The following is a 20,364-nucleotide window of genomic DNA, read 5'->3' on the forward strand; positions in this document are numbered from 1 at the left end:
GCCAGCACATTCTCTAGGGACTTCAAATTGTGCACAACACAACCCTTTATACTGCCATCCACATAAGATGCTATGGAAGAAAAGTGACAAAAAACTTTCTATGTGCTCCGATCATAAGCAAGAAGAGTGGGGAGACAGTGTCCCTGTGACCAGTATGCTAAGGCTATCTGATTCGGGACAGGTGAAGCTACAGCAGCTTGGGCTCTGGGTACAACTGATGACAAGCACACAACTAACTTCTACCCAAAGTACTCACTCGTGGTTTCTGCATGAGCTCTAGAACAGTTTTCTTCCTTCCCCAGCAGTAAATGCACATAAGATGGAATTCATTTACAAAAGATAGGCTATGTTTATTTAGAGTCACAAGCAGCTGACTCACTCAGTGTGACTCAAACCACAAGAAGCCATTTCCACTTCACTCCACTCTGAGTCCTACTGCTGGGGCCATTCACAGGTTGACAAGTTTCTCGTTGAGGGCAATCTGTGACTGGGTGAGATTGGCCAGGTAGGTCACCATCAGTAGGTCCTGGAAGAGAAAGAAGTCATGATGAGTGAGGAGCTGGGTGGAAGGGGAGCAGAAAGGCTGGTCTGGGCAGCTCGCCAACAGACACTGGGTGTGAGGACCGTCCTGGATAAATGACAGCTGGCAGAGGGTAAGTGAGAGGTAGAAGACGGGAAGGAAATGCTTGAGAACACTTTCCCATCTCTGAGCTCAATGAGAAAAATAAGAAATTGCATTTTTCGCCGAAACCGGTTTGGCTCAGTGGATAGAGCGTCGACCTGCGGACTGAAAGGTCCCGGGTTCGATTCCGGTCAAGGGCATGTGCCTGGGTTGCGGGCACATCCCCAGTAGGAGATGTGCAGGAGGCGGCTGATCGATGTTTCTCTCTCATCGATGTTTCTAACTCTCTATCTCTCTCCCTTCCTCTCTGTAAAAAATCAATAAAATATATTAAAAAAAAAAAAAAAGAAATTGCATTTTTATTAACCTTTGAATTTAAGCATTTCTTTCAACTATGAATTTAGCTAACAGGTCACAGTATCAGCAGGACCTGGGCCAATGCAATCAAGGAAGGAGAAGGGGTCTCTGAGCATGTGTACTATCTCTTCCTTCCCCCCAAACTGGAGAGTAAGGGTGGCAAAGGTGAAGCCCAGTCTCCTGTCCCCAATTCCCTTCACATCCGTGGTGAGGTAGGAAGGCAGAGGCTTCCAGAAGCCCAGAAGTGGCACTCACATTGATGTTGCTGTTGAGCATGGTCTCGAAGTCCTCGGGAACGATCTTGGGTACTTGGTTAACCAGACTCATCAAGAAGCGGCCCACAGTATTGTCAGCAGACACCTTTCCAGACTGAGCACCAAACAGATTGAATGGGCACAGTTAACTCTCACCGCTGAGGGCTGTCATTTCAGCAGACCCCCCAGCAAGCTAGGGTGGACCTATGCCCTCCTTCCTTTCCCCGCCCCTCCTCACCAGCACGTCCTCCGCATACTGCAACACTGTGCTGAGGGCATCCTGGATGCGAGCCGAGGACCCTGCTACTTGCTGCAAGTCACTTGAGAGTCCAATCACCCGGTTGGTGCTAAAACAGGTCTTCATGATCAGGTCAACTGTGGGGTTGGGTTGGGAGGTAGAAGAAACAGAAAACTCAGTGGTCCCATCAGGAAAGAGATGATTTCTAACCATCCTGCTAACTCTCCCACCTCCCTCTGGACTCGGTCTACTTCCCCCAACTCCCCTGCTCTGCCCTTATTAGTGTTTCTCATGACAGCGGCCAACTCCTGCACCTAGAATGCTATCACTGGTGTTGGTCTCATAAGAACAGTCATGTAGCCTGTGGTACTGATAATTTCCCACCTTTAACAATTTCACACATAATTCCTTGAATCCCATTTATGTAGGAGAATGACTGACTTCAATGGTTCCTCTTTAACCAACCCAAGGCCCTCCATCCTTGTCAGAAAGCAGCAACTCCTCCTATGCAAATGCCAAAGGCCTTGAAAAAGGGCATGGGAAGGTGACTCACCGCCAATGCGCTCAGTGTCATAGTACGCGTATTTCACTGTCAGAGGTGTGAACATCACCCCCATGGTCTTCCCTGGGACACCCATTAAAGTGCTGGGGAGAGAGAAGTCAAGGTAAACAAGACAGCCTCGAGAGGGCTTCCACGTCAGGTCCAGGCCAGGAAAGCAGCCACACCAAGAGTACGGCTCCCAAGGTTCTGACATAAGAAGGCTCGAACTCCAGAGGGCTCACTTTCTTCCCTTAGCTGATTCCACACACCAACCCCTTGGCCTGTGGGAGGGGACTCAGCTTTCGGACCTGTGGTACCTGTGCAATCTCAGTGATGAGAGGACAGGACACTAATTTTCCTTGGAGCTGGCTGCCTAGACATCCACCACCACAGAAAGAAGAGACAGGACAGGTCTTTTCTGGGACTGAGCCCTCCATCTGCATCTGACAGACAAATTCACTCCAGCCCACCAGATTAGGTCGGGTGCCGCAAGTCATCGCACTAAGGGAGACTGCCTTTACTATGTCAGCTAAACACTTCCAACTGGGTCTGAGATGCATGAAATATCTGGGAAGGCTAAGAAAGCAGGCAACGCTAGAGCTTAGTGGTGCCCCAACTGGCCATAAGGACTTGGTACCCACCATCTGTCTTACTGCTTAATGGTTAACTAGTTACGTCACTGTCAGACACAGAAACAGCACAAAGTTAATCAGCATATAAACTTAACAAATGCCCTCATTATAAACAGAAAGTAGAATCCTTCCAACTCCAAGAGCAGCCCCTGCTTCAGCATGCCACTGCAGCCTTTCCCAATACCCCCCACTAACTGCCACTTTCACCAGTTTAATACTGTAACGTTACGGTCATCAAACTGTACTAAGCCCTGGACAGCCATAAGGACAGCCATTCTCAATGTGCACTACCCCTATCCCTGCTCAGTTCCAGGGAGAAGGACACACTACAGAGGGCAGCTCAGACAAGCAGTGAACATGGTGAAGGACCATGACCAGAACACCATGGAAGGATCGACCAAAGGAACTGTACAGAATTAGCTCCCCTCCGCCCCCCAAAAAAGTGACATGAAGAACATGATAGCTTGCTCAAATATCTAAAGGGCTGCCCCTTGAAACTGGTTAAGAGCAAGGAGAAATCTGGGGTACAGCTAGGATCAGCGAGTGGAAATTTCCAGGATGGATTTGTTTCAGGGCAAATAAAACTTTTCTGAGGGGCTTCCTTAGGAGGCAGGGAGTTATACCTGCCGGGGCTGGAGGTGGGGTGTCATCTGGCCATGGTATGAACTAGATAGCCTTTTATGCCCTTGTGGCCCAAGACCCTGGTCACCTGACATAAGCCTTGATGCTCATGCGACCATTCTGGAGGCTCGTGTCCACGGTGAGGTGAATGGGGTTGGGGGCCTCCCGGCTGTAGTACTCATGGATCAGCACAGAGTGCTCTGTGATGTCATGGCCTGTAGCGTACCTGGAAAATGAAACACGATTGTGGACACATGCCTACATGTGACATCAATACCAACCACGATGGTGGCATGGGTGTCTCTAGGTACCATGGTGGTGACACTCCAAATAATAAAACAGTAGACACACAGAAAACTATATCAAATCAAATCAAAAGCTGACTTAGAGCTCTTGAAAAATCCCAAATCATTAGCAAAGCAAAAGACTTGTTGAGTAAAAGCTGCAACTGAAAAGATATTTCTGGCCTCAAAGGATCAGAATAGCCAGCAACACACACTGAATTCACAGCCCCTCGAGGTCACACACCTTCAATGCTCTGTCTCCTGAAGAGGGAGCACACCATCTAGTCTGGTGGCAAAAGGCCTTGGCAATCGTTGAGACTTTCCAACCCCCCTGTATCCCAACTTACCAGCCCAGGATGAGCTCATTTGGAGAGACTTTCTTGTGCAATTCATACATGTTCTTAGCAAATTCCATGTCAACAGCCACCTAAGAAGGCAGGAAAGGAAGCTCAGAAGCCAGAAGTTCATAGAAAAAAATGGCTAAGAACGAGAGACCACCCACCCGACAGAAAAGGCACATGCAGTTTGTCCGAAAGGAGCGAAGCTCTGTGAACTGGAGGACTCTAGTGGTGAGCACAGCATACAGTGTGGGGGAGGGCCCGAAGGGGAGCCCAGCAAAGGAACAGCTACAGACTGCACAGGGGCAGCTCGAGTCCCACTCACCTCATCTTCCGACTCGTTGTGCGGCACCGAAAAGCAGTTGGTGACTTCCACTGAGTGCTTGTCAACGGTTCCTGCGAGAGAGGATTGTCCGTGTTATGTGACACGAAGGCTCCTAACCGCCCCCGACCCCCTTCCTCGTGCTTTCAGATATTCAGCTTTCAGATATTCAGCCGTCTGGTCCAGGATCAGCACCTTAACCCTATGATCACCCAGGACCTACCTGTGAACCTCCAACACCAATGTCAGCTTTTACCACAAACTTCTCTTCTAGTTCTGACACGTTATTCCCACTGTGCACACCTGTTTCTCAACCCCAACAAAACTGCTAGCCCCTTCACTTCTGCTTTTTCCTACTCCCATCCCAGGCTTCATGTGCTTCCCTCTCCACCAGGGACCACAATGTTGCTTATACCTGTTAGTGTCTAATTCCACTTTACCATGGTTTCGTTCCTTAGCTGAAACTATGCCCCCAAACCCAATGGATATACCTTCTAACTTATTTGACCTCTCAGCAGCATCTAAGACTTGACCACGTCAAGTTTTTGAGATAGTTAAGCCTTCTATATTTTCTATGCCTCTAGGACACCTTTCTACTGGAGCGTTTACCACATTACATTCTAAACTATTTGCATATAAGAATATGGCTTCATCTCCAACTTAAGGTTAGAGTAGAGCTCATTTATTAAGCTTTTACTTCTTTTTTTTTTTTTACAGTAAGTTTATTGGGGTGACATTGGTCAACATGAACATACTAGAGGCCTGGTGCACGAAATTCATGCACTGGGGGGCGGGGAGGGGCCCTCAGCCCGGCCTGTGCCCTCTTGTAGTCTGGGAGCCCTCGGAGGATGTCTGTCAGACATCCTTAGCGCTGCCACGGGGGCGGGAAAGGCTCCTGCCACCACTGCTGCGCTTGCCAGCCGTGAGCCCGGCTTCTGGCTGAATGGCGCTCCCCCTGTGGGAGCGCACTGACCACCAGGAAGCAGCTCCTGCATTGAGCATCTGCCCCCTGGTGGTCAGTGCACATCATAGTGACCAGTCATTCCACTGTTTGGTCAATTTGCATATTAGCTTTTTATTATATAGGATAGGATAGGTTTCAGGTGTGGGTTTATGTTACAAGACCTATCTATTGTACCAGGTACCCACCACCCAGTCAAATCTTCTCCTGTCACCAATATATTAGGGCCCCTTTGTTCCCCCCACCCCCTTACGTTCAGCAACCACCACACTGCTGTTTGTGTTCACAAGTTCCAGTTTTATATTTCACATGAGTGAAATCATACGGTTCTTCGCTTTTTCTGACTGAACTGTTTCACTTAACCAAGCTTTGACTTCTAAGTGCCCAACAGTCTTATGATACATAAAAAACACCAGTAACTTCATTTAACCAAATGAAATATGTTTCATAAATTAAAGCTGAGGACATTTGTCCCTACCAAGCAGACTCCACGCACCACTCCTACGTAAACACGGCCTCTATACACCTCGCACTGCACCATGATGCCTGTCTGGACGAGGAGCTGAAGATCTAGGTTACAGCTGCTCTAACGAGAGTCACTGCAGTTTTCTTTAGTTAAGTAGCTCCAGTGAGTTTGGAAAATTTGACAGAGTAGCTAAAAGAGTAAGTATTTGTTGAGTGCCAAGTCAGTGATGAAAAGCCATTTATTACTAGTACAAGGTCAGAGCAGGGCATAGTCACAGCACGCTGTCATGTTCTGGGAAGTTAAGAAAGGGGATGGGGGGGAAGTACGGGAAGAAGGATCGACACCGCTCACTTTTCCGGGGAACCTGGAGATGAGTGAAACTTAAAGAAACAAGTAAGGGAGAGTAGGGGAGGTGCTCGTGTCAAAGAGAACACAGAGCTTGGTGTGAGGAAAACCGTGGCACTGTTGGAAGAGAATGGATTAGTTGACGTTTCTGTAAAATGCTATGCCCTCAAAGGAAAAGAGAGAGAATGTGCGTGTCTTAGGGGTGGGACAGGCCTGGTGTGGAGGGGAGGGCGACCAGCAGCTGTTCTGCGCCAGCAGCTGGAGGCTTTCCCCAGTACTTTACGTCTCCCGGAGCCTAAGCCCAAGCGAGGTAGCCCCTGAAGGGACTTTGTCCCCAAGGCGCAGGGGACAAACTGGGGAGTCGGCCTACAGATCACGTCCTCTTCGCAATACTCGGTCTTCTGTGGGACGGCTACCACAAGGGCAAGAGGAAGGAGGAGAGGTGAGGCATGCGACTGGAGTGGGCTCACAAGGTGCCCAAATATGTGACTAAGATGGGGTGGAAATGAATCTGGTGGGACCAGCAGTCCCCAGAGGAAGGGGTATGTTATCAGTAAGTCCTCGTTAGTGTGTCTCCGTTTTACAAGTTACTTTAACATAAAAAATACCTGACCCCCAAACTGGGAACGTGGGTGGGGAAAGGGCTATTCTCTGCTGCGAAGGTTAAACAAACAATGTCACAAACAGACAATACAACTGTGAGTGCCCACATGGAGGCTCAGGCCGCGCTGGGGGACCCGGGGTCCTTAGGGACGAGCATTGGGCAGGCTGAGGGATGGGGCACCGAGCACCGGGGAGGCTGAGGGATCGGGCATCGGGCACCGAGAGGCTGAGGGATGGGGCATCGGGGAGACTGGGAGGCTGAGGGATGGGGCATCGGGGGAGACTGAGGGATGGGGCATCGGGCACCGGGGAGGCTGAGGGATGGGGCACCGGGCTCCGGGGAGGTTGAGGATGGGGCATCAGGGAGCGTGGAACCGGGGAGCTGAGGCATCGGGCACCGGGGAGGCTGAGGGATGGGGCACCGGGCACCGGGGAGGCTGAGGGATGGGGCATCAGGGAGGCTGAGGGATGGGGCATCGGGCACCGGGGAGGCTGAGGGATGGGGCATCGGGCTCACACATCTAGGAAAGCACATTATCGCTGAAACACTAAATGGGCTCCTGCCAAACCGGTTTGATGTTGACAAGGGTATCTTTTAACAGCTGTCCCACCGGTTAGCGACTTCTCTGCAAACACAGGCCTTTAGTCAGTAAAAAAGGGAGGAAAAACGTGGTCACGGGGCTTCGGGAGTCCCGGGTTTCTGGCTTCCTAGCCGGCGTTTTAACTCGTTGTTGTAGACTGGGACTAACCATCCTTGACGTGACATGCGACCGGGAAGCGTAAAATGTGAACCACTCGGCACGCGGCCTCTAATACACAGCTACTCCCATACGCCGTACGTCGCCCATAATGACAGCAGCCAGGCGGCCAGTTCACGGGGCAGCTGAATCGCAGCAGGAAGGTGGGATGGAGGAACAGGCGGGAGACCAACGCGGGTGGGAGGAAAGGGCAGCAAGAGGAAGGGGCGGGGGAGGTACAGGGGACGTCACCCTCCTCCGACCACTCACCCAGCAGAGTCCCGATGACTCGGGCGGCACCCTCGTTGCGTCGCTCGTAGCTGTCCACGATGGAGGCCAAAATGACCGGGTGCAGCCGGACCACACGGCCGCCGGGGAAGGGGCCCGGGAGAGCCGGAGCGGCCAGCGACTGCACCGGGGTCTGCGCCGGGGCCGGTGCGGAGGCTGGGGTCTGGCCCGGAGCCGCGCTCGCAGCCGCCGCCGCCGCCGGGTCTGGGGAGGAGGCGGGCGCCGGAGTTGGAGCTGGAACCGGCGCCGGAGCAGGAGGCGGAGAAAGCGGTGGAGCTGGGGTTGGGGCCGGGTCTGGGGCTGAGGCCGGGGCCGCAGCCGGGGATGTGGCGGGCGGAGGAACGCTCGCCGGGACTGCCGGTGTGGCCATCTTGTCGAGAGAGAAGGAGCGTGGAGCGGAGGGAGGAAGCGGGCCGGCATTGACAGCCCCATAGGCTGAGCGCGCACCGCGTGACCAAGACCTCTGTTCCTATTGGTTACTGATGATGGTTCTCACGGCACTGCAATTTCCTGCTCGGAGCTCGTGCTCTTGGATCTCTGTCCGATGCGCACTCAGTGAGAGCCGAGTCGAATAGTTCCGAACAAACTTGTGACTGCGCTGAAAGAGAAACAATTCAGTCTGACAGTTGCCGCCAGATGGAGGCAGAGAGCTGCGCAAGGCTCGCAAATCGTATTTCAGACTTCAATGGGACAAGGGCTGTCAAAGTGCCTTGTATTACAAAGGGCGTTGTTTTTGACAGAGTCATAAGGTGTAAATCTGTCATCAGGTCTATTCATTCAACAAATTGACTATGTGCCAGACTTTTTTTAAAAGGCACTTGGCATATATCAGTGAACAAAACAAAGATCGTTTTCTCTGAGAAGTTTACATTCTGGAGGGGAGTGAACAATAAGTACATTATATAATATGTTAGATTCTAACAGTTAGAAACTGATTCGCTGCCTTAGCAGGTTTGGTTCAGTGGATAGAGTGTCAGCCAGAGAACTGAAGGGTTCGATTTGGTCAAGGTCATGTACCTCCGTTGTGTCTCTCTCACATTGATGTTTCTCTCTCACGCATTGATCTTTTTCTCTCTGTGTCCCTCCCCCTCCCTTCCACTCTCTAAAAATCAATGGAAAAATATCCTTGGGTGAGGATTAAAAAAAAAAGTCATGTGCTAAAAAAGAAAAAAAGTAGCAGAGAGTAAGGGGGAATCAGGAGTTGTGAAAAGTTAGCTAGGTCACAATGAGAATGTGAGGTTTGAGTGAACTTGAAAAAGGCGAGGGAGGTGCCCATGGGGGGCAGGGGTGGGGAGGAAGAGCCTCCAGGTAGAGGGGACGGCTGATGCAAAGGCCTTCAGGCAAGAGCAGGCCTGGTGTGTATGAGGAGTCGATTTCATGGCTGGAGTGTTAAGGTGAAGGCAGGGAGTAGCAGGAGAGGGGCCTCTAAAGAGGGGTTGGGCCCAGATCCGTGAGGACCTCCTAGTCAGTGATGGCGAACCTATGACACGCATGTCAGAGGCGACACGCGAACTCATTTTTTTGGTTGATTTTTCTTTGTTAAATGGCATTTAAATATATAAAATAAATATCAAAAATATAAGTCTTTGTTTTACTATGGTTGCAAATATCAAAAAATTTCTATATGTGACCCGGCACCAGAGTTAAGTTAGGGTTTTTCAAAATGCTGACACGCCGAGCTCAAAAGGTTCGCCATCACTGTTAGGCCGTGGCGAGGCTCTGACTTTTCGTCTGAGTGAGATGGGGAACCATTCCTGAGTTTTGAGCAGGGGAGGGTCATGATCTGCCTTGTTTTAAAAGGATCACTCTGGCTGTGTTGAGAAGAATATGATGGGGGAGAGGCAGGTGAGAGAGAAAGAGCAGAGAGATGTGGTAGGAGCATACCAGGTAATCTAAGTGAGGGATGATGGTGGTTGGCACCAAACTAGTAGCAGTACAAGTGGTGAGAGGTGGGCAGATTTCGGGTATATTTTGAGGGTGGAGACAAGAGGATTTTCTCTTTTCTTTCTTTTCTTTCTTTCTTTCTTTCTTTCTTTCTTTCTTTCTTTCTTTCTTTCTTTCTTTCTCTCTCTCTTTCTTTCTTTCTTTTTCTTTTTTTCTAAGAAGATTTTCTGAGAAACTGTATAAGTGTGAAAAAGATGACTCCAGCTTTTGTGTGCTGAGCAACTAGTAACGAAGTTGTCTGACTGATAGTGAAAGCTACAAGTGGAGCAGGTTTCTGGGAAAAGACCATTTTTGGATGTGTCACCACTGAAATGTCCAATAGACATCCCAGCAGCATTGCGGAGTGGTCAGTGGAGATTCTAGTCTGTACTTTGGGAGAGGATTAAATGAGTAATGCTCTCTAAATCTCTTAGCATGTGCCCGATTACAGCAGTTATTAGTAAGTGGTAGCTATTACCATTACTATGTGACGAAAAGAGCTCTGATGCTAACGCACACTGTGTAACTCTGGGCAATCTATATATAGGTAACTCTTTTCTGAGCCTCGCCTTTTTTCTTGGTATAATGGGGGTGAGAACACCTGGATGACAGGAAATCTGTCATCTCCCTTAATTAGGTCAAGTCCAGCATTCAGCTGTCAAGTTGGGCGAATGAGTTTGGGCTTCTTATGCCCAAGAACTGCTTCCTCCTTGGAGCGCCTACTATAATGAGAATCGACACAATCCTGCTCCCCTGTCAGTGCTCTGTGTAGACATGCATTATTTTTTAAATCCCCTCAAACACAGGTATGCAGTCTATTAGAGAAGAATTGGGTTTGATGACCTGGATCTTCAGCAACCCTAGTACAGCACTGTCAGTGGAATTGGGGTGTGGGGAAGAGCACATGGAAATCAGAATTCAGATGTGAAGGAATCGTCAGTTTGAATTGCTGGTAGTGAGTGTTGGCTACTCTCAAGGAAGTTGCTGGGAAGGAGAAAAGACATTGAAGGCAGTAGCTAGGGGAACATCAGGACTGAGAGGGGGACAATTTAGGCTGGAAGAACTTTGAGTATATTTTAAACTAAGGGCCAGGGTCTAGAGGAGAAAAATAGAATATACAAGTGTGAGTAAGGGGAGCTATGTAATTAAACAAGGCAGGAATGGAGAAGCCTAGCTGAGAGGATGGTCATGGGCAGGATGAGGAAGATGCTGGAGAGGCTGCCCTGGGCTGTGGCCTCCCTTCTGGGTTCCTGGTGGGGGTCTGCCTCAGCCCAGCTGGCGCCCTGAGATCCTTCCATAGCGAGAAGTCCAGAGGAGAGAACCACCCCGATGAAGAGGTGTTGCTGCCCCAACTGACCATGCACAACCCTTGGGACCTCCTACTCATATGCTGATTTGAGTTGGATGTGGACCCTTCATCACCAAGAACTAAAGATATTTCTCTTTGGTAAGAAAGGATAAAGGGAAGGATGAAGAATCGGAGACACTTTGGAGAGAGAAGGGAAGTTGTAGGAGCTCCTGTCAAGTGATGTTTTTCTGAGGGAATTGGAGGCGAGGTGATCTGCAGAGAATGGCAATGCAAAGCTGGGGTTCAGCCTTGGGGCAATGGAAGAAGGGCAGAGAGCGAGCTATCAAAGGCATTGATTGATCAATTATGGGAGGACCCAGGGGAGCCCGAAGACTTCAAGGATCTGGTCAAGTTTTACAATTTTCTCCAGCCACATAGTTCAGGGGCAGGAGGAGAGAGGGCGTTGGCATGGCCTTCCCAGGGATACTGACTGGCCAGAACAAAGGGGTGCACATATCCAGGATGTTGGCTTTTCAGTGGCTGACTGAGGTATCCAGGTAGGCTGAACTCTCTTTATAGAATGATGAGAAGGAGAAAGGGAGGAAAGGGCAAGGGGGGCCTGGAAGAAGGAGAAGGAGAAGGAGACGGAGGAGGAGGAGGAGGATGAGGAGGAGGAGGAGGAGGAGGGAGAGAAAGAGCGAGAGCGCTGTACCCATCAGCTAATTTTATGTTTCTCTCTCTGTTTCGTCTGCTTTGACTTTCTGTTTCTTCTGCTCATTTCTCTCTTGTGCCTCTTAGTCTCTCTTCTGACTGTTTCCACCCTTGGTCTCTGTCTCTGTTGTCTCCATCCCTTCCCTTTTTGGGCTTCAACTGTACCAGTTGTCAGTTCTGCCCACAGCCAGGCCAGGGTTAACAGGGAGGGAGATCTCATTTCATTTCCTGCCTCCACCCTCCAATTAAAATTGGTCCTTTCACATCTCATTTCTACTTCCTTCAGGTGTGTCTCTCAAGTCCCCAGACCAGTGATCTCCAGGCCTGGAGCCTTCTAGGGGAGGCGGACCTGGACCCGGGCCCGAGAGCCTTCACAGTAAGTGGCCTCACTCCTCTCTTCTGTCACAGGATCCATGAGGCTGTGTTTCACTCTATTTTCCCATCTTGGTTTCTTGGGCTTGGCTCTTTGCTGTAATGTTTCTGTCTTTAGCCTCAGCTTGGGTAAGGCTCTGGGAGAGACCAACTCCTATTCCTACCTGTTCTTCCAGACTCTGAGAGGACTCACCGAGCAATGGGCATGGGAAGCTCGGAGGGAGAGGAAAGGTGCACGGAAGAGAGGCTCCCAGCAGTCACCTCCTTACCTAGCCCTCTCATGCTCCGGGGATGCTCTTACTCATCTTTTATGGAGAATACAGGGACCACCAGACATGATTACCCTTCCAGTGTGGTTATAGTATACAGTGTGGTTATATTAGTTAAATCAGTGTTCAGTGGCTATGTTATTATTTCTATGCAAATGTTATTTACACTTGAGTGTTGTAATTTGCTATTATGTAAAATCTGACTTCCTTTTTTGTTTTTCCTTTTTTTTTTTTTTTTCTAGAGCTAGTAGTTTCCTTGTTTCACCTTTGTGTAAATCTCCTGGTATTTGTGGTTAGCTTTTCTCATACCTTCTAATGGCCCCTCAGTAGGATGCTTTTGAAGGCCAATGGCACCAGTAAACCTCTCCATCCATCCTTTTCCCCTTGGAGAGTATTTATCAGAACCCATCCTGCTCGGTCAGGGCTTCCTGGGCCATCAGCTGCCCAGGCCCTCGGACCAGCTGCCTTCCAGGCCTTGGTTTTGCTCCTTGTTTGGGTTTCTGCTTCATGAAGCTCCAGGCTTCCGCCTTTTTCACTTTGGTGGATGTGAGCATGTCATCCAGTGGTTTCAACAACTGAAAGAGAGGGTGCCACGGCCAAGGAGGTGGTGGTGACGGCACACTGATTCCTTTGTTTCTCTATCAGACTGCCCCAGCCTGGCCGGGAGTCACGTTACAGAGGAGGGTTGGGGTTCAGAGGGAGATGGGGCATCATTTTCTGTTGCTGACAGAAGTTTTCTTCAGCCCCTGCCTTGTTTCTCAACTGTAATATATTGAAGAATGAGGGCAAGTTCTCTGCTGGTGAGGTCAGGTGGAATGTGTAGGTGTTTGTCTTTCTTCACCTGGTCCAGCCCACAGGGCCTGGTGAGTTTCATAGGCTAGGTGTCCGGGGGTTCACACCCAGCCCTTTAACACCAGCCTCACCAGGCAGAAGTGAACCAGTAAGCTTGGGCGAGTGCAGTGGTCGGCAAACTCATTAGTCAATAGAGCCAAATATCAACAGTACAACGATTGAAATCTCTTTTGAGAGCCAAATTTTTTAAACTTAAACTATATAGGTAGGTACACTGTTATTAACTTAATTAGGGTACTCCTAAGGCTTAGGAAGAGCCACGCTCAAAGGGCCAAAGAGCCGCATGTGGCTCGCGAGCTGCAGTTTGCCAACCACAGGGCTAGTGGACCAGGGCAGGCGTGGGAAGCTGTGTGATGAGAAAGGGGATCTGTTTCAGTCAGTTCCCAGGACCTTGCTTGGAGCTCACCGTCGGGGGCTCACCTCCCACTCTCCCAGCCTCCAGCCACTGAACAGCCTGGAGGGCACATGCAGGCAGGCTCCAGTGCTGTCTTTTGTTCTTTCCGGGCTGCCCACTGCAGAGATTTGCAGGGGAGCCTGAGGCTTAATTGCAAATTGCTCCTGCCTTTCCCAATTGCCCTGTGACTTGCAGCCAAAGTCGTATCCTAACAGAGTCCTACAATTTTCTCTCTTCTTTTGGAATGTACTCAAAATGCTGATATTGGAAGCTAAACCACTTTCCTGGTTTCCAAATACCTTTTGCTCACTCTCAGACATTGTACTACCGAGATGGCTTCCCCACTGGCTTTAGATCACAGACATAATTCTGAACTCAGAAAGTTTTCTATCGATGGTTGGTTTTCTTCTTCTGAGGGCTGGCACCCTGCCCACATTTTCGTTCTCTGTGTCAAATACAACGTAAGACCCCGCTCTCCTTTCTCTGCTGCTTTCATCTCCACATCTCCCTCCAGGTTCGGGTAGCAGTTAGCCTAAGTACCTGGTTTCTGTGCCCGTCTACTGTGTCTTTGTGTTTTCATCTCTTTTTTTATCTGCCCAGGTCATGGACCAGAACTTAAATCCCGCCTCTATACCCACTGGTCTAGCTCCAGAAAATTCTGAAAATTTCTCATCTGGAGAGATCCCCAAGACAGTTTACATGATGGTCAAAGGGATAATATATGTTCATCACCCAGCACAAAGTGGGCCCTCAAAGCAGCCATTTCTTTTATATCATGGTTTAAACTTGTCTCCTTATCTGAATGACAAGACTTCCTGCTTTGAAATCCTGTGTTACTGAGTCCATGAGGCTGATGTGTAAGGCCAATGGGTTGATGAGTATAAATTGTTTTTTTTTAAATTTGTACTTTAAAAAAATATTTTTTAATCTATTTCAGAGAGGAAAGGAGAGGGAGAGAGAGATAGAAACATCAATGATGAGAGAGAATCATTGATTGGTTGCCTCCTGCACACCCCCAACTAAAAATCAAGCTTGAAACCTGGGCATGTGCCCCTGACTGGACTTGAACCTGGGACCCTTCAGTCTGCAGGCTGACTACTAAGCCAAGCCAGCTAGGACAGTACAGTTTTTTTGTTTTTGTTTTTTGCCTTTTACCTTCTTGCCATATCTCTGCAGTCCCAGAAAAATAAAATTGTTTTTTTAACCCTGACTGTCTAAGGAGGCATACAGGGCCTGATAAACACTGTGTGTGAGAGGGAGGAAGAAGGGAGGGGAGAGATAGAGAGACAGATAGAGATCCACATGTCAGGGCCAGCACGACAGGTTGAGCCAGGCTGAGGCAGGGAGGTGGGAATTGAGAAAAGAAAGAAAGACAGGAAAGCGGAGTTGGGAGGACCCCAGTTCTCTCGAGGAACGGAAGCGAGTTTATTAGCCACACAATGCCTTTTATACACAAGACACTGAATAGGAGGTCTGTCAAGAGGAATGTATTCTTTGTTCCTCTTAATCTCTAAGGGAGGGACACAACAGAAGGACAAGTTCTTGGTACAGCATATCTCAGTAAATAGTTACAGACTTCTTGGTAAGCCATGAAAGGCTATTCTCATTCTACAAAGGTTGCTCTTATTCTACTGATAACCGCCATCCAAACAAGTCTGGGAAAACTGTGTGGGTAAGGGTCCCAGCCTTGCTAGCCCCTTCAGGTGCAAGGACCTTGCCAGCTTACATCTGGCCCCCAACATCCACACACCTACACACCTTACTTCTACTTGCCACACAATGACGAAGAGGCATGCAGGGAATCGCCCTGCCTTTCTTGGAACTTGGCATGCCTCTCCGTCTCCCTGGCTGTGCTCCGTGGCTTGCCGAGCACCCAGAAAGCAGGGCAGACTGAGGCGCCTTCGGCTGCTCTTCCCTCAGCAGTGCACTCCCCTTTTTTTCTCTCCCCTCTTCTCCAGGTCACAGGTCTGAACTTGACCCTTCACACCAAGTACCATGGCCCTGGCCCTGACCAGCAACCCACAGGAGGCATTGCTTTTGGCCTTGAGTGACCTTGATGAAAATGACTTCAAGATATTAAAGTTCCACTTACGGGACAGAACCCTGCTTGGGGGCCAGGGGCTGGCCCGAGGGGAGCTGGAGGGCCTGAGTCGGGTGGACCTGGCTTCTCGGCTGGTTTTGAGGTATGGAGCGCAGGAGGCTGTGAAAATGGTGTGCAAGGTGCTGCAGGTCATGAACCTGTTAGAACTCGTGGACCAGCTCAGCCACATCTGTCTAAATGGTGAGTATAGCAGAGGACAAGGGGAGGTCAGGGTGGCACTGGACTCCCCCTCCCCCATGACATTTCTAAAACATTTCTTAGGTCTTCTTTCACTCTTGCCCTGTGATGCCTGGGAGCCCTTGTGCCTGAGGGTCCTAGTGGCCCTAGTGGTCTCCAGCTAAACACTCATGACTGTGGGGTGAAGGGTGGTAGCCGAGGGTGGGTTTTATTTATAGAAAGATTAGGGGATCTTATAGCCACTATCTCCAGTTGTGGTGCCAGAGAGGGAGAGAGTAGAGAAAGGGGCTTGGAGACTGGGGGAGGTGTTGGCAAAGGGTTTCTTGCTAACCAGAGTAATGGCATCTGGGCGTGGGTCAGTCCTCTCCCTGTGCTCTCCTGCAGGCAGCAGAGAGGACAGCCTGCTCCTGTGCCTGGCTCTTCCAGGGAACTGGTGGGTGACGGTGCCCTGGAGAGTGGGGTGGCATGGAGCCCAAGTGGCCTCCTGTCCCTTCTCCTGGAGACAAGGGAGTGTCTGTGGTGCCAGTGCTCCCTCCACAGGCTCCTTTCATGCCCGAGAGCACCTGTGCCCAGACATGGGAGTTTCCAGAGACTCAGAGCCACGCTCCTGCTCAGCAGCTGGTTTATCTGCAGCCACTGACTGACCTTTACCTAGAACAGCCTCCTGTGGCTTCACCATCCTGCAGCTCCCCTTCCTTTTGTCCTCTCTCTTCTCACCACTTCAAATGCACATGCATTCACATACACGCAGACTTTTGCATATACACATATTCTTACAAACACATACTTGCTGATGCCCGTTGACATGCCTTCCCTACACAAAAATACACAAACTTCCATAAGCATGCTTCTATGAGCACGTATGGATACAAGTGTTCACTACTTCCCACACATATTCACACACTAAACACTTGTTGCACACTTACACTGATGTGCATGTGAATATCGCACACATTAATATGCACATGTGTGCATGCACACACTCATCCTATCTAATAAAAGAGTAATATGTAAATTAACCATCACTCTGCGACAAAGATGGCGGTGCCCATAGTGGCCGGAGCAGGATGCTGGCGGCATCGCCCTGGCAATGCGAGCCCAGCATCCACACCCCGGCCGTGCAGAGGAAGGGGAGGAGCGAGGGACTCTGGCGTCATTGCACGCTGGGCTGAGGAACCTCCCCCCCACTGTGCACGAATTTCATGCACCAGGCCTCTAGTACATATATATGTACAGTGGTCCCTCCCCACGAAGCCAGATATATAACCTTCATGGGGATACAAGTTAGAGAGCATAGAAGATGAGCGTAAAGAGCAGTGTCCAGAGTTTGCAGGGCCATTTTGTCTTTTTTTGTTCCCATCTCACTACCTAATGCACCATGTGTCTGGCTCAGATTACAGAGAAACATACCGAGAGTACGTACGCTGCCTGGAGGAGAGACAAGAAGAGGGAGTCAGCCGCACCTACAACCAGCTGCTCCTGGTGGCCATTGCCAGCCCGGGAAGCCCTGAGCCTGAGCAGGAGCAGGGCTCTGTCACAGTGGAGGCTCTGTTTGATCCGGGGGAGATGCCCACCCCAGGCCCAGCCACAGTGGTGCTGCAGGGACCCGCTGGCACAGGCAAGACAACACTGGCAAGAAAAATAGTGCTGGACTGGGCCACTGGCACGCTGTACAAGGACCGGTTTGATTATGTCTTTTACGTGGGCTGCAGGGAAGTGGTCCTGCTGCCGGAGGGCACGCTGGACCAGCTCCTCCTCTGGTGCTGCGGGGACAGTAAGGCGCCCGTCACTGAGATCCGGAGGCAGCCGGAGCGGCTCCTGTTCATCCTGGACGGCTACGATGAGCTGCAGAGGCCCTTTGCCAAGAGGCTGAGGAGGCCGGGGCCCAGCCCCGCGCAGGACACGCTGCGCCGGCTCATCCGGAGAGAGGTGCTTCCCACGTGCTCCCTGCTCATCACCACGCGGCCCCTGGCTCTGCGGAACCTGCAGTCCTTGCTCAGACAACCGCGCCATGTCCAAGTCCGAGGCTTCTCTGAGGAAGAGAGGGAGAAGTATGTCCAGGCCTATTTCACAGATGGGGAGCAAGCCCAGAAGGCCTTTGACTTCATACGTGGAAATGACGTTCTCTACCAAGCATGTCTGGTTCCAGGCATCTGCTGGGTGGTCTGTTCCTGGCTGAAGGGGCGGATGGAGAGAGGCGGGGAGGTCTCGGAGACTCCCAGTAGTGGCACCGACATCTTCATGGCCTACGTCTCCACCTTCCTGCCTCCCAATGACAACGAGGATCCCTCCGAGCTCACCCGAGACAGGGTCCTGAGGGGTCTGTGCTCCTTGGCAGCCGAGGGGATCCAGCACCAGAGGTTCCTGTTTGAAGAAGCTGACCTCAGGAAGCACAGTTTAGATGGGCCCAGCCTGGCTGCTTTCCTGAGCAGCCACGATTACCAAGAGGGGCTTGACATCAAGAAGTTCTATAGCTTCCGCCACATCAGCTTCCAGGAGTTTTTTCACGCCATGTCCTACCTGGTGAAAGAGGACCAGAGCCAGCTGGGGGAAGAGTCCCTCAGGGAGGTGAACAGGCTGCTGGGTGACAGGGAGCAGGCGGCGGGGGAGGAGATGACCCTCAGCATGCAGTTTCTATTGGACATATCAAAAAAAGAGAGCTCCTCCAACTTGGAGCTCACGTTCTGCTTCAAAATCTCCCCCTCGATAAAGCAGGATCTGAAGAATTTCAAAGAGCAGATGAGCTCTCTAAAGCATAACAGGACCTGGGAGTGGGACTTCTTCCTGAATGAGGCTAAAATGAAGAGTCTGGCAAACTGTGTTCAGATGAGCAATGTGGCGTTTAAGGTGGGACATTCAAATGAAAAGAAATCCCACAGCAGGAGCTCATTTTCTGTCACAACCAGCTTGAGTGATGCCAAGAAAGAGGAGCGAAAATGTCTAGTTGTGAACGAAAGGAATGTGGCAGGGACACAGAAGCAGGCTGCTAATGGGAAAAGCAGAGGGAAGAGGAACTAGAGACCAGGATGGTAGAGGTAGGAGTAGGACAGAAAGCACACAAATGGAGACACTAGAGCTGATGGTGAGGTGGAGAGACAGAGGGAGAGGGAAGACCGTAGAAAGGAATGGAGAGATGTGAGATTGAGTTAATGAGCACAAGAGTGGAAGGACAGAATAACAAATAGAAAAGAGAAATAGATAGAGGGTCAAGAGATTTGGAACATAGGACGTGGGGAGAGCCATGTGGAATGAGTCCTTAGGAACAACCACGTGTCAACAGTGGCTCAGGTTTAGTTGTTTAGCACCGCCCACCCCCCAAGGCTGTTTGTAAATTCCCCAAATGTAATCTTATGAGGGTCTGACATTTGACTTTTCTATAAAAATAAATTCCTTAATATAAGAAAATGTGGACTGTGCTCACTCTATAAGATAATGTGAAGCATATCAATGTCAGCATTTAAAGGAAATGTACTGTGATATAATGCAATGTCCCTTTGACTCTGTATTTGTGATCAATTGCTGCTTAAATAGTATCTTTCCATCTTTCTAGATGCTTTAGAATATCCATGCTGGAAATGAGCGATGGCTTGTCACAGACATTTGGTCTTAGAAGCTATACTGTAACTTGACTTACCTCTATGCTAATAACATGCCACTGTTGTCTCCAGCTGTACCATTAACCGACTCCTTTTTGGAAAGAGCAGTCATTTCTAAGCACTAAGCAAAGCATTTTCCTGTTTTGGTTCCCTCTGTATATAAAAGAAGAAGAAGAAAAGGGATTATAGATGTAGGCGTGGTCAGGTCCCAACCCTCATTTCACAGATGAGGAAACTGAAATTCAGTCAGGAGCCCCATTCATTTCTGGGGTTTGTAAACACCCTCAGAGACCCTGTGCAGGCACGTGAACCTCCCCTCATCCTGCTGTTGCTGCTGGCTCCAGCGCAGCTGAGAGCGATGCTGCCTCAACTCCCGGTGCCCCACAGAAAGTACCGACGCTCCTCACACATTTTTACTGCTGTCATGACTCTTCATGAGTTGATTCCACGTGTGCCAATTGCAGCAATCTGCTGCACGTGGCCAGACATCTGAATCCAGGAAACTCAGCCCTGACTGGTCAGCTTCCTATGCCATGAGAACAATTATTATTAAGTCTTCTTCTCACAGGAAGCTTGGTGGCTCTACATTTGGTAATAATATTCATAGCATGTTGAACACAGACTGCTTGTATATATAGAATGTGTAAGAAACAATATGTGTGTGCATGTACTTCTTTATACAGAGAAATTTGTGCTGGATTACTGAAGAGGCTAGTTGGCACCCACTGGGCTAGGCTGTGTTGACCCCTAAAGAGCTTGGATGTTCTCGGCAGGCCAGCTCTTGGATGTCGTAGAGAATTTGGGAACAATGAAACAGGTGCCCAGCCACACTGCTGGGTTTTCATGTGGCCCAAGAGGTCTATTTTATAAAAACATGGTTCTAACTCCAATTGGGGTTTAGAGAAGTTATTTCACTTAGGATTCACATTCAATTCAAACTAACTTTAACAAAAATAAATGACTTACTGTATTCATTTATATAAAAAACCTGACTTCCAGTTTTAGGTACGTCTTGCTCATTCTAACAGTACCATCAAGGCTTTCACTCTCTCTCTTCTGCGTCCTGGTTAGA

At 49.8% G+C, this 20,364-nt stretch overlaps 2 protein-coding genes across 4 annotated transcripts; one reads left to right on the top strand and one right to left on the bottom strand.

Moving 5' to 3' along the window:
- Positions 1-325: 325 nt before the first annotated feature.
- On the bottom strand, positions 326-8,002 carry EIF3F (eukaryotic translation initiation factor 3 subunit F). Its single transcript, XM_006089660.3, has 8 exons — positions 7,592-8,002; positions 4,213-4,283; positions 3,897-3,976; positions 3,354-3,491; positions 2,025-2,116; positions 1,472-1,608; positions 1,235-1,348; positions 326-526 (listed from the first exon to the last, which is right to left on the bottom strand). Exons 1-8 carry the CDS (start codon positions 7,977-7,979, stop codon positions 449-451), a joined length of 1,098 nt encoding a protein of 365 aa, XP_006089722.1. The 5' UTR covers positions 7,980-8,002; the 3' UTR covers positions 326-448.
- A 2,737-nt stretch (positions 8,003-10,739) lies between these two features.
- NLRP10 (NLR family pyrin domain containing 10) lies at positions 10,740-19,988 on the top strand. 3 transcript variants are annotated; one of them, XM_023754572.1, is made up of 3 exons: positions 10,740-10,979; positions 15,377-15,699; positions 17,090-19,988. In XM_023754572.1, exons 2-3 carry the CDS (start codon positions 15,414-15,416, stop codon positions 18,712-18,714), a joined length of 1,911 nt encoding a protein of 636 aa, XP_023610340.1. In that variant the 5' UTR covers positions 10,740-10,979; positions 15,377-15,413; the 3' UTR covers positions 18,715-19,988. The 3 variants fall into 3 exon arrangements, with proteins under 3 accessions (XP_023610340.1, XP_023610337.1, XP_023610338.1); XM_023754569.1 differs by lacking the exon at positions 10,740-10,979 and adding an exon at positions 11,802-11,907; XM_023754570.1 differs by lacking the exon at positions 10,740-10,979 and having other exon boundaries at positions 15,056-15,699.
- The last annotated feature ends 376 nt before the right edge of the window (positions 19,989-20,364 follow it).

The sequence above is a fragment of the Myotis lucifugus genome, unplaced genomic scaffold (genome assembly GCF_000147115.1).
Source record: "Myotis lucifugus unplaced genomic scaffold, Myoluc2.0 scaffold_61, whole genome shotgun sequence".
NCBI classification, from domain to species: Eukaryota; Metazoa; Chordata; class Mammalia; order Chiroptera; family Vespertilionidae; genus Myotis; species Myotis lucifugus.

What these genes read in the sequence shown, in the direction of transcription:
- EIF3F (XM_006089660.3), bottom strand. Translation starts at nt 7,979, where the DNA reads ATGGCCACACCGGCAGTCCCGGCGAGCGTTCCTCCGCCCGCCACATCC. An exon ending in TGACACTGAGCGCATTGGCG is followed by an intron (nt 1,609 to 2,024) that starts GTGAGTCACCTT and finishes CCAACCCCACAG; the next exon opens with TTGACCTGATCATGAAGACC. An exon ending in TGCTCAACAGCAACATCAAT is followed by an intron (nt 527 to 1,234) that starts GTGAGTGCCACT and finishes TTTCTCTTCCAG; the next exon opens with GACCTACTGATGGTGACCTA.
- NLRP10 (XM_023754572.1), top strand. Translation starts at nt 15,414, where the DNA reads ATGGCCCTGGCCCTGACCAGCAACCCACAGGAGGCATTGCTTTTGGCC. An exon ending in CAGCCACATCTGTCTAAATG is followed by an intron (nt 15,700 to 17,089) that starts GTGAGTATAGCA and finishes TGTCTGGCTCAG; the next exon opens with ATTACAGAGAAACATACCGA.